General features: G+C 37.8%; 1 protein-coding gene across 1 annotated transcript in view; it reads left to right on the forward strand.

Annotated features, from left to right (window-relative positions):
- The first annotated feature begins 2,550 nt into the window (after positions 1-2,550).
- LOC125228502 (proton channel OtopLc-like) overlaps positions 2,551-13,286 on the forward strand; it is a 48,574-nt gene continuing 37,838 nt past the window's right edge. The window contains exons 1-2 of the mRNA XM_048133089.1: positions 2,551-2,895; positions 3,145-3,324. Of these exons, the coding sequence (XP_047989046.1) occupies positions 2,725-2,895; positions 3,145-3,324 (351 nt within the window). The 5' untranslated portion in view covers positions 2,551-2,724. The remainder of the gene's footprint in view (positions 2,896-3,144; positions 3,325-13,286) is intronic.

Here is a 13,286-nt window from a genome sequence, read left to right on the forward strand (position 1 = left end):
TTACGCCGACGACATGGTGCTGTTGAGCCCATCAGTATCAGGTCTAAAACAACTTATCAATACATGTGAGAGGTATGCGCAGCAACATGGTTTGAAATACAACGCTGCCAAAAGTGAATTGATGGTTTTCAGGGGTAAATTGAGGTGTCCAGCGTACACGCCCAGAATAATGTTGAGCGGAGTGCCTTTGAAGCGTGTCGCACATTTTAAATACCTAGGGCATATTGTGACCGAGGACCTAAAAGACGATCTCGACATCGAACGGGAGCGCAGGGCGTTGTCTGTCCGAGGTGGGATGCTGGCGCACAGGTTCGCACGCTGTAGTGCTCAAGTGAAACTAACTTTATTTCGAGCTTATTGTCAGAGTTTCTATACGTGCGGCCTGTGGGCCAGTTTCAGGCTGAAGACCTATAACGCCCTGCGTATCCAATATAATAACATTTTCAGAATGCTGTTTGGGCTTCCTCGATTCTGTAGTGCCTCTGAAATGTTTGCCGATGCTAGTGTAGATGACTTTTATGCTATAGTGCGGAAGAAGACGGCATCAGTGGTGTTACGGATGAGGACGAGCTCAAATAGTATTCTAAAAATGATAGCAGATAGGTGGGATTCGGATATTCTTCGCCGATATACCGACCTACATGTCTCACGCCCAAAAATAATTTAATTGTAATTTTAATTTAATTTTAATTTTAGTTAGTAGTTCTTCCGGTTTCACTCGAGTGTGTGCATAGCTGACATTTGGAGTCATGCATATAAACCAGGGACTGAAGCTCACTGATTTTAACAATTGTCAGTATTAAGATTTTAGTTGTCAATTATCATTACAATTACTTGATCTGCAGTAAGCATATACCTAGTTTTTGTGTCAAGTCATTGCCATATCTGTGCGAAGTTAGCGTTGACTAGAAAAATATGGATCGGATTTTGGTATTTTTTTGACTTGCATGCTTATACTAAAAGAACGATTAGGCCGTATGTCTAATGTTAGCAATGACTTTGTACAATAGTGTATGTGAGAAAATGTATTTGTTGTTCTTTCTTCCGTAACGAGGAGCATTTTCATTGAGCACGAACATGTCGAGCGATGTTCGACAATTTTACGTGAGTTACCCGATTTTACATGTTTAATTAGTACTTCTTTGTTTTAGAACGTCATTATTATGCCGTTTATCGCCGAACTTTACTATGGAAAACTGTTAATTATTTGTAGTTCATGTGCTCTGCCTACCCCTCTATGGGATACAGGCGTGATTATACGTATGTACTTATGTAAATTATTTGAAGTATTTATTTAAAAAAAAACATAAGTAGGTATTTGTTTAATCCCGCTCGCTCTAATCGCAGTTTGATAATAAATAACTTATTGTGTTAATGTTCTGGTTTGTACTTTGTAGATAGATAGATAGATAGATAGAATACTCTTTATTGGCACACCTCAGCAAGAGATACAGAAAAAAGATACAGCGGAGACAAAACAAATGATAAGATATCATTTGATAATGATATAGATAATATGATATGATGTAGATAAGATATCAACTAATACTAGTTAGGTTAGGTACTATTTTTTTAATAAATTGGTTGTTTCCTATTATTCCTTTTCTTTTCACCTGTCCCTTTGCACCACCCATCAGTCAAACGACAATAGTACATTTCGATACAAGTGCGAAAAAGAGGAAGTTCGAAACGAGTGGCGATAAATTAAAACACGACTGAAGGGAGTGTTTTAAATCGACACGAGTTACGAATTTCCTTTTCGCTCGTGTATTGAACGACGTTTTTCAGTACAGATGGACCTCCGAAGTTTCGACCTGACATATAATGAACCACTTCTCACACTAGTGCGTATAAAAACACCATCTGTACTGAAAAACTCTTTAAGGACTTCCACAAAACATTACGTTAAGAAATAAAAATGAAAATTATAAATAAAAATAACTTAGTTGTTGTAGTTGACCTTAACCGAGATTTAATATGTTTATGTAAAATACCTAGATTTGTTATCTAAGTATAGTACCTATAATATATCATACGCCCGCTGACTCGCCCGTTCTCTCCTTTGAACTAGGCTTGACCTACAGCAAAGAGGATAGAGTATTATAGAGAGTTACTGTCAAAGTAAAATGTGTAATCATAGTGCATAAACTGCCATCTCTCGACAAAACTTTTGAACCTTTTGAACCTCAGTTTTGACAATGTGGCCCATATTGTTAGTTTGATATGACGTGTTAAAATGTCAAATATTAATATTAGCGCCATCTAACCGAGCGTCCCCCAAAGGTGTAACGCCATCTAGGCCACGGTACCTTTTTCTCTATGGCTTTGAGGTACGTTTTTTTCTTTGACTTTATCCGTCTATACGGAGTTACATATGTCTTTGCCTACAGTCAGCCCGTTTCTTCAAATGCGTAAGCACAAATACATACAATCAATCAATGTACGATTTAAAAACGCATTTTACAAAATCAACAAGGAAACGATTGAATGAACTTCACAACAATCACGACATCGTTAGATTGCTACGTTTCGGCTTGATAACAGATATCAATCGGAATATTTTTATTAATTCATTCGCAATCTAAATTGCAGGACTCATTCGATCAAGGAAGGTACTCTTTAATCGTCCATGCTTGATGAGTAGATATGGCTGTTTATTAAGTTATTTGCAAAAAAGAAACAAATTTTAAAGGCGAAGTGATTTCTATTGAAAGTGATTCAAATATGACGGAAACAGGCACAGGAAATATCAGAAAAGACCTTTTAGATGAAATAGTGAATAGAAAGCGAATGGGAGACAAGAAGTTTCATTCCGAAACTTCTTTACAACATTATGATGAACCAGATGATGAACCTGATTACGACATGGAAGCGGAAGCTGATAGGGATCCAGGGGTATGTATATATTTATAACCTTATGTATATAATCAATACACTATTTCTTTGTAAAAAAAGCACTATTTCTTTGTAACCGTTTTAAGCTACTGCGCTTTATAGCGAGGTGTCTTTGGTGATCGTAATTAAAATAACTATTACTGACTTTGAGTAAATGTATTTTAATTGAAACCTAAAATGTCAGATTTGAAAGAAATTAAGTCACAGTAACGATGACTTTAAAATTAAAACCCCATGTTATTCTTTTAGGTTGTAAATTCATCAGTGAATGGATCTCCGGGGGAAGAGGTAACCGTGTCCGCCCGGCGGCGGCGCACCATGTCGCAGCCGGGACCGGGCGCCGGCAACTTCCTGACGGCAAGCGCCGCCCGCGCCGCGCGCCGACGACCGCAGCGCAGCGTCAACTACGCTGCAGATGTCGAGAGGAATGTAAGTAACATCATCTCCTTATTTAATTTTTTTCTTCTGTGCGTTATCCTGGTGGCATTTTGGCACGTCTCTTCGGCGCCTGGGTCCGTCTCGTAGGTAACTAATCTCGTGACACTAGTACTAGTTTGGGTAAATCCACGTAAAAGTAACGTGAGTCACGACTTCATTGAGTGTTTATTTGAACTACAGCTGCAAATGAAAGGATCTATGCTTAGATCGGGAAAGTAACATAGAGATCACTATCACTTGAACTTGCATCCTGAATAAATGGAACATGCTATAAAAGCGTGATTCGTGTTACTCTTGCCGCGGATTGACCCGTTTTACGAAATCGACAGCCAACTGACCTTCCAACCCAGCGGATAAACTAGATCTTATTGAGATTAGGCCAGTTTCCTCGCAATGTTATTTATGTACCTACAAGGCTCGGAACCGGTTTTTTTTTAAAACCCTGAAAGAGCTGAAGGAGTAATTTTTTTTAATTTTTTTAACTGCCGCTCAAAATCTCAAGGATGGGGGTTCTCAATTCGTCTGTATTTTATTTTTTTTTTTTTTTAATGTTTTATGTTGTGTAATTCGATTTCTCCGTCGTTACTGAACCGATTAAAACATTTTTTTTTATTGAATGTATATGCATACAGATTGGTCCCATTTCTGATGATGGGATCTTGGAGAAATCGAAGAAACTCCTCAAATCTTAAAGGCATATGGTGATTTATGTGTTTTTATAAATTTGGTGCAATGGAACTGCTGATGATGGTCAGAACGGAACTCTTCAAATCTGAACAGCACACTTATAGTGACTTTGGTATTTTTAGAAGAACAGCATGCACTTACGTACAGAACAGTAACATTTAGTGCAGTAGAACTGCTGATCATAGTCAGAACGGAACTCCTCAAATCTGAACGGCACACTTATAGTGACGTTGGTATTCTTATAAGAACAGCATGCACTTATGTCCAGAACAGTGACATTTGGTGGAGTGGTACTCCTGATGTTGATCAGAATGGAACTTCTCAAATCTGAACGGCAAACTTGTAGTGACTTTGGTATTTTTATAAGAACAGCATGCATTTACGTTCAGAACAGTGACATTTATCTGTTAGGAGATTTGTTCTCTTTGTTATGTTTGTTAAGCATATTGATTTAGTTTTCAAGTCAAATTTTGTCAGCTCGATTTTTTGAAATAGGATATCATATTGATTTAGTTTTCAAGTCAAATTTTGTCAGCTCGATTTTTTGAAATAGGATATCAGATTCAAAAAATCAAAGAACGGAATGGAACGATATAAAAACCGGTATTTTGTATGAAGAAAATACCGGTTCCAAGCATTGGTTATTTATTTATAGAAAGAATCTAAATATATAAAAGAAGAAGCTGACTGACTGACTGACTGACTGACTGACTGACTGACTGACTGACTGACTGACTGACTGACTGACTGACATATCAACGCACAGCCAAAACCGCTGGTCGTAGAGATTTCAAATTTGGCACGTAGGTTCCTTATACAGTGTAGAGGAGCACTAAGAAAGGATTTTCCAAAATTCACCTCCTAAGGGGGTCAAATGGGGGTTCAAAGTTTGTATGGGGAAACAAGATTAGTTCGACTATTTTATTCGAAACTTCACAGGAAGATTCCTTAAGACATATGACTGAATACGTGTTTCAGGTTTTTTGAAAATTTAACCCCTAAAAGGGTGAAAAGGGGTGATAAAGTCAAAAAATCAATATGGGTATCGTTTTTATGGTTTATCGGGTCGCTGATCACGATAAATACAACGTTTTTAAAATCTAACAAGGCGGAAGTGAAATACCTTCTCCCCTGTTGTGGTGCAATGGGGTTTAAATATCAAAAAAATATATAAAAAAGAAGATACTGACTGACATATCAACGCACAGCCGAAACCGCTGGTCCTAGAGATGTCAAATTTAGCACGTAGGTTATTTATATAGTGTAGATGAGTACTAAAAAAGGATTTTTCAAAATTCGCCTCCTAAGGGGGTCAAATGGGGGTTCAAAGTTTGTATGGGGAAACAATGTTAGTTTCACTGTTTTATTCGACACTTCACAGGAGGGATCCTAAAAACATATGACTAAAGACGTGTTTCAGGTTTTTGAAAATTTTACCCCTAAAAGGGTGAAAAGGGGGTGAGTGAAAAAACAATATGGGTAACGTTTTTATGATTAATCGGGTCGCTGATCACCATAAATACAACGCTTTTAAAATCTAACGAGGCGGAAGTGAAATACCTTCTCCCCTGTTATAGTGCAATGGGGTTTAAATATCAAAAACCGCTGGTCCTAGAGATTTCAAATTTAGAACATAGGTTCTTTATATGGCGTAGAGGAGCACTAAGAAAGGATTTTTCAAAATTCTCCCCTTAAAAGGGTGAAATGAGGGTTCAAAGTTTGTATGGGGAAACAAGATTAGTTTGACTATTTTATTCGAAACTTCACAGGAGGATTCCTAAAGACATATGACTAAATACATGTTTCAGGTTTTTTGAAAATTTGACCTCTAAAGGGGTGCAAAGGGGGTAAAGTCAAAAACACAATATGGGTATCGTTTTTATGGTTTATCGGGTCGCTGATCACGATAAATACAACGATTTTAAAATCTAACGAGGTCGAAAAGAAATTTTCTCCCCTGTTGTTGTGAAACGGGGTTAAAATATCCAAAATAGCCATAAGTATAGGTTTAGTTTTTATCTTTACTTCTGGTTCAAGAGATTTCAAATTGACACGGAAGTTCCTTAGAGGAGCACTAAGAAAGGATTTTTCAAAGTTCACCTCCTAGCATGATAATTTGACAGGGGCAAGGACAGGGACAGGGACAGGGACAGGGACAGGAACGGGATAGGGTTAGGGTTAGGGATAGGGATACGGATAGGGATACGGATAGGGATACGGATAGGGATACGGATACGGATACGGATAGGGATACGGATACGGATACGGATACGGATACGGATAGGGATAGGGATAGGGATACGGATAGGGATAGGGATAGGGATAGATATAGGGATAGGGATAGGGATAGGATAGATATAGGGATAGGGATAGGGATAGGGATAGGGATAGGGATAGGGATAGGGATAGGGATAGGGATAGGGATAGGGATAGGGATAGGGATAGGGATAGGGATAGGGATAGGGATAGGGATAGGGATAGGGATAGGGATAGGGATAGGGATAGGGATAGGGATAGGGATAGGGATAGGGATAGGGATAGGGATAGGGATAGGGATAGGGATAGGGATAGGGATAGGGATAGGGATTGGGATTGGGATTGGGATTGGGATTGGGATTGGGATTGGGATTGGGATTGGGATTGGGATTGGGATTGGGATTGGGATTGGGATTGGGATTGGGATTGGGATTGGGATTGGGATTGGGATTGGGATTGGGATTGGGATTGGGATTGGGATTGGGATTGGGGTTGGGGTTGGGGTTGGGGTTGGGGTTGGGATTGGGATTGGGATTGGGATAGGGATAGGGATAGAGATAGGGATTGGGATTGGGATTGGGATTGGGATTGGGATTGGGATTGGGATTGGGATTGGGATTGGGATTGGGATTGGGATTGGGATTGGGATTGGGATTGGGATTGGGATTGGGATTGGGATTGGGATTGGGATAGGGATAGGGATAGGGATAGGGATAGGGATAGGGATAGGGATAGGGATAGGGATAGGGATAGGATAGGGATAGGGATAGGGATAGGGATAGGGATAGGGATAGGGATAGGGATAGGGATAGGATAGGGATAGGGATAGGATAGGGATAGGGATAGGGATAGGGATAGGGATAGGGATAGGGATAGGGATAGGGATAGGGATAGGGATAGGGATAGGGATAGGGATAGGGATAGGGATAGGGATAGGGATAGGGATAGGGATAGGGATAGGGATTAAATAGGGGATGGGGACGGGGATAGGGATAGGGGAGAGACGGGGGCAGGGACGGGACGGGGACGGGGTTGGGGACAAGGATAGAGATAGGGACGGGGATAAGAATAGGGATTGAGGTCGGAATAATCGGTCGGCAATCGATTTCTAGGCAGTGTAAAATGCAGGTGGCTCAGTGGGAAGGGATTAGTATTTAAGTAGGCATCGGCGAGTATCCTGCATCCGTAATAACTATTACATTCAATGTGCTGTAAGAAGATCGTTGTTTGCTTGCCTTTTATATGTTTACGTTTGCAATAAGTATAAGCAAAATTGAAAAAAATTGTAAGCGATAATGCAAGGAAGTACTTTTTACCCTACCGACCATAGCGTCGAGATACTGGCTATGTGGGTTGTATGAAGTTTCCCCAGTATAAATATTTATTATAGGTAAAATACATACATATTCGTACCTACTACCTACGCTGTGGTCGCTGTGTAACAATTCTAAAATAATTGCAAGAATTTCTTTTAAAACAATAGAAACAATCTCAAAATCTCAATCTTTTTAAACAATTTTCTTTTAATGTGTAAGGTACAGTCAGCCAAAAAGCAGTGTAAGGTTCTTGGCTGACCGTACAGCAAATAGATCAGTTACAATGGCCCCCCAGTCGAAAATTGCCCCGCTTTACCTTAATCGAAATAATCGCGGACAGATGTACCTACAAAGAAACCTACGGATCCAAATGAAAATCTTATTTTTGTAAACGTTTCAATAAGAATACTTTTATTACGCGGGCGAAGCCGCGGGTAAAAGCTAGTAGATAAATAAATACGTTAAATACGTCATTTCATTGTCAATAATGAAGTTAACAACATGGTATACAAACATTAACAATACGGGTCAAACAGATTAAATAAAAAAGTCACTTCTGTGAACAATATTTTAAAAGTTAACGTATCTGGTCCGTTTTTCTTATTTGAATTTCAAGTAGAGAAGTAATATTTACGGTCTGCAAGAATACAATACAAGCACAATAATTTAAAAAAATGGTTTTGATTTCTTTAAGTCTTGTCATGTTCACAAGAAATATATAACTGTAGGTACTATGAAATCTGTATGGCCCGTGCTCATTGTCATTATTTTAAATTCAATCAATATTTTAAAGTCAATTAAAAAAGTCTTAACGCTTTTTATGGATAGCAATATGTCTGCCATAACTTAAATTTCAAATGGAGTGCATAAGTATTGTTTTTCGTCGTATTTTCTCGAAATCGTTCGTATTTGTCGTGCTACTATACTGCAGTCAACGTCAATAATTCTTTTATTGAGCCTGACTTAAATAGCATCACAAGTTTATACGTTTCCGTGAACATGCGATAGAAAAACAGTTTGCATGTTCAAACTCATTCTCATTTTTATTTGTTTATTTAAGTAAATATGTGTTAAGTAAGTCAATTTACAAATATTCATGGATATTCTTGGATACATTTTAATTTAGTCCGGAAGTGCAATTAAACATTGCAGTATCCTTTTCAAACATATACATTTATTTAACGAAGTCCATTTATTACCAGCAAAAATGTAATGTAAGGGAATGTGAAAAGGTACAGTTCCATATGATCGAGCGGCGAGCGGGCCGTGTTTGCAAGGCGGGCCAACTCCAGCGCAACCAACTGTGAACCTTTTGAGTAGGGGTGTCACGAATATCCGGCGGCTTTCGGTATTCGGCCTATTAACCCGCTTTGCTGAATTTGGAATATTTACATACATACATACATACATACAATCACGCCTGTATCCCATAAAGGGGTAGGCAGAACACATGAAACTACTAAAGCTTCAGTGCCACTCTTGGCAAATAAGGGGTTGAAAGAAAACGAAATTGTGACATTGCAGTGACAGGTTGCCAGCCTCTCGCCTACGCCACAATATAACCCATATCCCATAGTCGCCTTCTACGACACCCACGGGAAGAAAGGGGGTGGTGAAATTCTTAACCCGTCACCACACAGGCAGAAAGGGGGAAAGAAGCAGCAGCAGCAGCAGCAGGGGGGGGGGGGGGCAGAAGGGGGGGAATATTTAGCCAAAGATAACCTAAATAAATCCATCGAATATCTAATATCTGCACTTAGGCATAATACCAAACATCTGTTAGGTAATTACACAAAACTCAAACAAAAATATAAAAAAAAAAAAATAATTAGTGCAAATCACTATAATTTTCTATATAAAAGGTATTTCTAGAAACTGATAAGCAATATTATAAATATTCAATCTTATCAAACGCTGTGCTTTGTTGGCGAACAGTTTTGATAATGATTGTGAATCAAAATGAAGTTGAAGAATATCATATTCTGATGCCGCCGACTATCGGTATTCGGCCTGGAGCGGAGACCGAATATTAAGAATTCGGCTTAAACCACTAATCAGGGCATCACTACCGTATAGTCCAGCCACCCTCGCCCCACGTCCCGTGCTGTAAATACCCACTGCGGACTCGCCGTGCCGCCCCAACGCCTCGGCTAATGAAATTTCATTCTCTTTATTTTGTGTTCCCTTACAACTCATCACGTCACATAATCGAAACATTTCAGGACGGGACACTGGTGGAGTGAAAAATCTTATCATTTTTTTTCTTTTTTTTCTGATGAAAGTAAAAATTAAATTCGTGATATTCTTCTAGTACTAGTGTTTTATTTAGACCTAATAGTTACTTTTATTTTTACCCTCCTAAGGCGCGAGATATTTTTTCCCCTCACTAGCTCGGAAACACGTTTTTTGTCCTTTAATACCAGCGGGTAAAAACGCATTTTATCCACTAGTGGGTAAAGTAATTTCACCTTGAATAAAGTCAAATTAACTGCTTTAAAATTGATAAACGTAGGTGAATCTAGTAATAAAGATGATTTACCACCTGTGGAACTACTGGAAGCAGTGATAAACGCATTTTTTGCGTTGTAGTTTCCTCGCTATAGTGAGGGGAAAAGTTTTGTGTTACACTCGGGTGCAAATGTATTTTACTTCTCGTGTGTTAAAAAACTCGCAAGTTCAGGATTCTATTCTCGAACCACTCGCTTCGCTCGTGGTTCAACTATAGAATCCTTTCACTTGCTCGTTTTTCAATTCCACACTCGACGTTAAAATACAACTTTGCCCCCTTGTATAACAAATAACTATTGTACCTCGTAATCCAAAATCTTTGAGGGATCAAATGGGTATTCAAGACTTCTATGGAATCTTATAAAACGTAATATAAGTATGCTATAAGTACATTCAATTGTATGTAAAATGTTTATACATAGTGTTTTTTATTAAATTCCGTGAACTTCGGCATATACCTCTATGCTTGGGTCCATTATACATTATATTGTATATAGAATATAGAAAACAGAATAGCATAGTTAGTTTTTTTTAATTCATATTTTTTTCTGAAAAACACCATACACCTGCGATACATGTTACATCAATCACTCGCATCGTCACTCTACGGTCAACTATGCAAATTCTCATACAATAAAGTTTACAAACGCATGAACGTTGACAGACGGTTTAGTGCAACCGATCCAGTCCAAAAAAAAACAAAGGTGTTTTAATAGTTCCGTTATATGGTATTCTTATTTAATTCCACGAACTATTCTAAACTGATCTTAAACGTTATATAAAAAAACAAAGGTGTTTTAATAGTTCCGTTATATGGTATTCTTATTTAATTCCACGAACTATTCTAAACTGATCTTAAACGTTATATAAAAAAACAAAGGTGTTTTAATAGTTCCGTTATATGGTATTCTTATTTAATTCCACGAACTATTCTAAACTGATCTTAAACGTTATATAAAGTAAACTAACCTTAAAGTAACCTTTAAGATTCGTTTAGAATAGTTTTAATTTAATTTATTTTATTATACCTAAGTATTTGTAAATTTATACCATCTTACTCGTATTCCACAAACTTCAACGTACGGCTGTATTCTTTTTTTGAGGTTCCGTAGTCAACTAGGTCAATTAGAAACTCTTATGGTTTCCTCTATCTGCTGTCCGGACTGGCCGAGGCTTTGCTCGGTAATCGTTACTGCTAATAGAAAGCTGTAGGTTAGCAATTATGTAATAGCAACCGAAAAGTACAAAAAGCTCATTCTTAATAAGTATCTAATTATTAGGATTCTGGAGCTGTGTTTGCCTAGACACTTTGATGAGCCGTGCAGGCGACGCAATTCCAAACCGGAACTTGAAAACAAGCAAATGTTTATAGGTAATCGTACGGCACGACATGCGTTTTTCCTATGCCAGCGAAAACTACCGTCACAATTTCGTTTCCGGACAACGGGGAATACCGTAATAGGATTATATAGTGAAATACAGGTGGTGTCGATCGAGAGAAACAAGCGACTAATGAAGTTATTAATCCGGTTTTGCACGGCTTTCGACGTCCGCGCTCGTGCAGTTTTTAGCCGTTCCGTGAGTGTAAATTGTATGCAATTTGGATTTCGATACACTGAGCGATGTTCTGATATATATTTTTTATATTTCAAATTAATAAAGTCTACTTATTAATTTTAAAATATATAAAATGATTATTAAATATAATAGGCTAGTTTCCAACTAGTCAAATCAGCTTATTTTTAAGAACTGTCAAAACAATTTGCTAATATGGAATTACTATGAAATAGGTACTAATAAGTAACGTCAGGGTCAATTCATTTACTTTATATATTCATCTTTGACTTATTAATTATAGAAATAATGTTTAAACATAAGGACTGTCCATATTTCTTCTAATTATGTGGGTTTTATTTCGTGCACTGCATAAAATATTTTATTTGAAGTAGCCTATTAAAGATAACTTTTTGCCGCCATCGACTTGAATCTTGAATTGATACGCTTATGTGCCCCATACCACAGTATAATAAAGAGTACTATCTTACAGTATGGCCACTCCCGCACCCCGCTGAAAGTGCCTCCCACCCCCTCTCGGTTACCTCACAGTTACCGCTTGTCAAAAACGCCAACAGTCGATCTGTCATATCTCACTCACACAAGCATGGTACGCGTTCACCTACACGAGCTCAGACTGTGTGCTAAGGAGCGCGCCTCTTTCATATATTATTTATGACTTATGACACATTCTTATTTCATTGATGTACGAAGCAAAGTTTACTTACCTCATTACCTTTGCTCCTACACCAAAACTATACAGTATGTAAACCAACGAAAATCATTTACTGAAGCCTGTTAATATTTAAGTTACACAGAGCAACTTTTACTATGGGACCAACACCCAAAACGCGAAATAAAAATTTACTCTCCCATAGGAAATACTTACTATAAAATAAAACTATCTATGAAACTGTCAGAAGATATTTTCGTGATTTCGGGGTTGATCCCATAGTAAAAGTTTCTCAGTATCACCTGGACCACAGAACTAAATCAAGATAGAAGGAAAATGCTCGGCGATTAACAGCGAAACCGAGCGTGTAACGTTTTGTGTCGAGCCTATGACGTCACGAGTGTACTTTAGTGATGGGAACGTTGTCGCCGCGTAACCCATTCGATCGATTGTGGAGGTTGCGTGCGGGATGCCCGCCGAAGTTAAAAATATCGGATGTTCATCTTCGTTGTGAAATGAAGTAAGTATATACCTGTATTCGTGTGATGACAAACAATTCACTAGTAGGTATATAATTTGCCTAAGGCCAGGAACAAAGATTTTAGTAGGTAGGTATTAATACTAGTTAATATTTCGTAATATTTTTAAGAAAATCGACCATGTACTCACAGCATTATCCTCATGTTATTTGTTACAACTTTTAGTAATATATAAATATAATTAACCATTAACACATTTTTAGAGTTATTTTTATTCATAATAAATATAGAGCGTATTATGTTTGTATTTGTTTTTCTGCCGACCACAAATTCAACGTTAATACCGTAACTGTAACCTATTTTAAAGTTAAATTTACTTTTCACTCGTACTTTATATGTATAGTTTCATAACAATATAAAAACATAATTATAATTTCCACTGCTTCGCAAAATCGATTTAAATCGAATAAGGAAATCGCA

Source organism: Leguminivora glycinivorella, chromosome 8 (genome assembly GCF_023078275.1).
Source record: "Leguminivora glycinivorella isolate SPB_JAAS2020 chromosome 8, LegGlyc_1.1, whole genome shotgun sequence".
Lineage (NCBI taxonomy): Eukaryota > Metazoa > Arthropoda > Insecta > Lepidoptera > Tortricidae > Leguminivora > Leguminivora glycinivorella.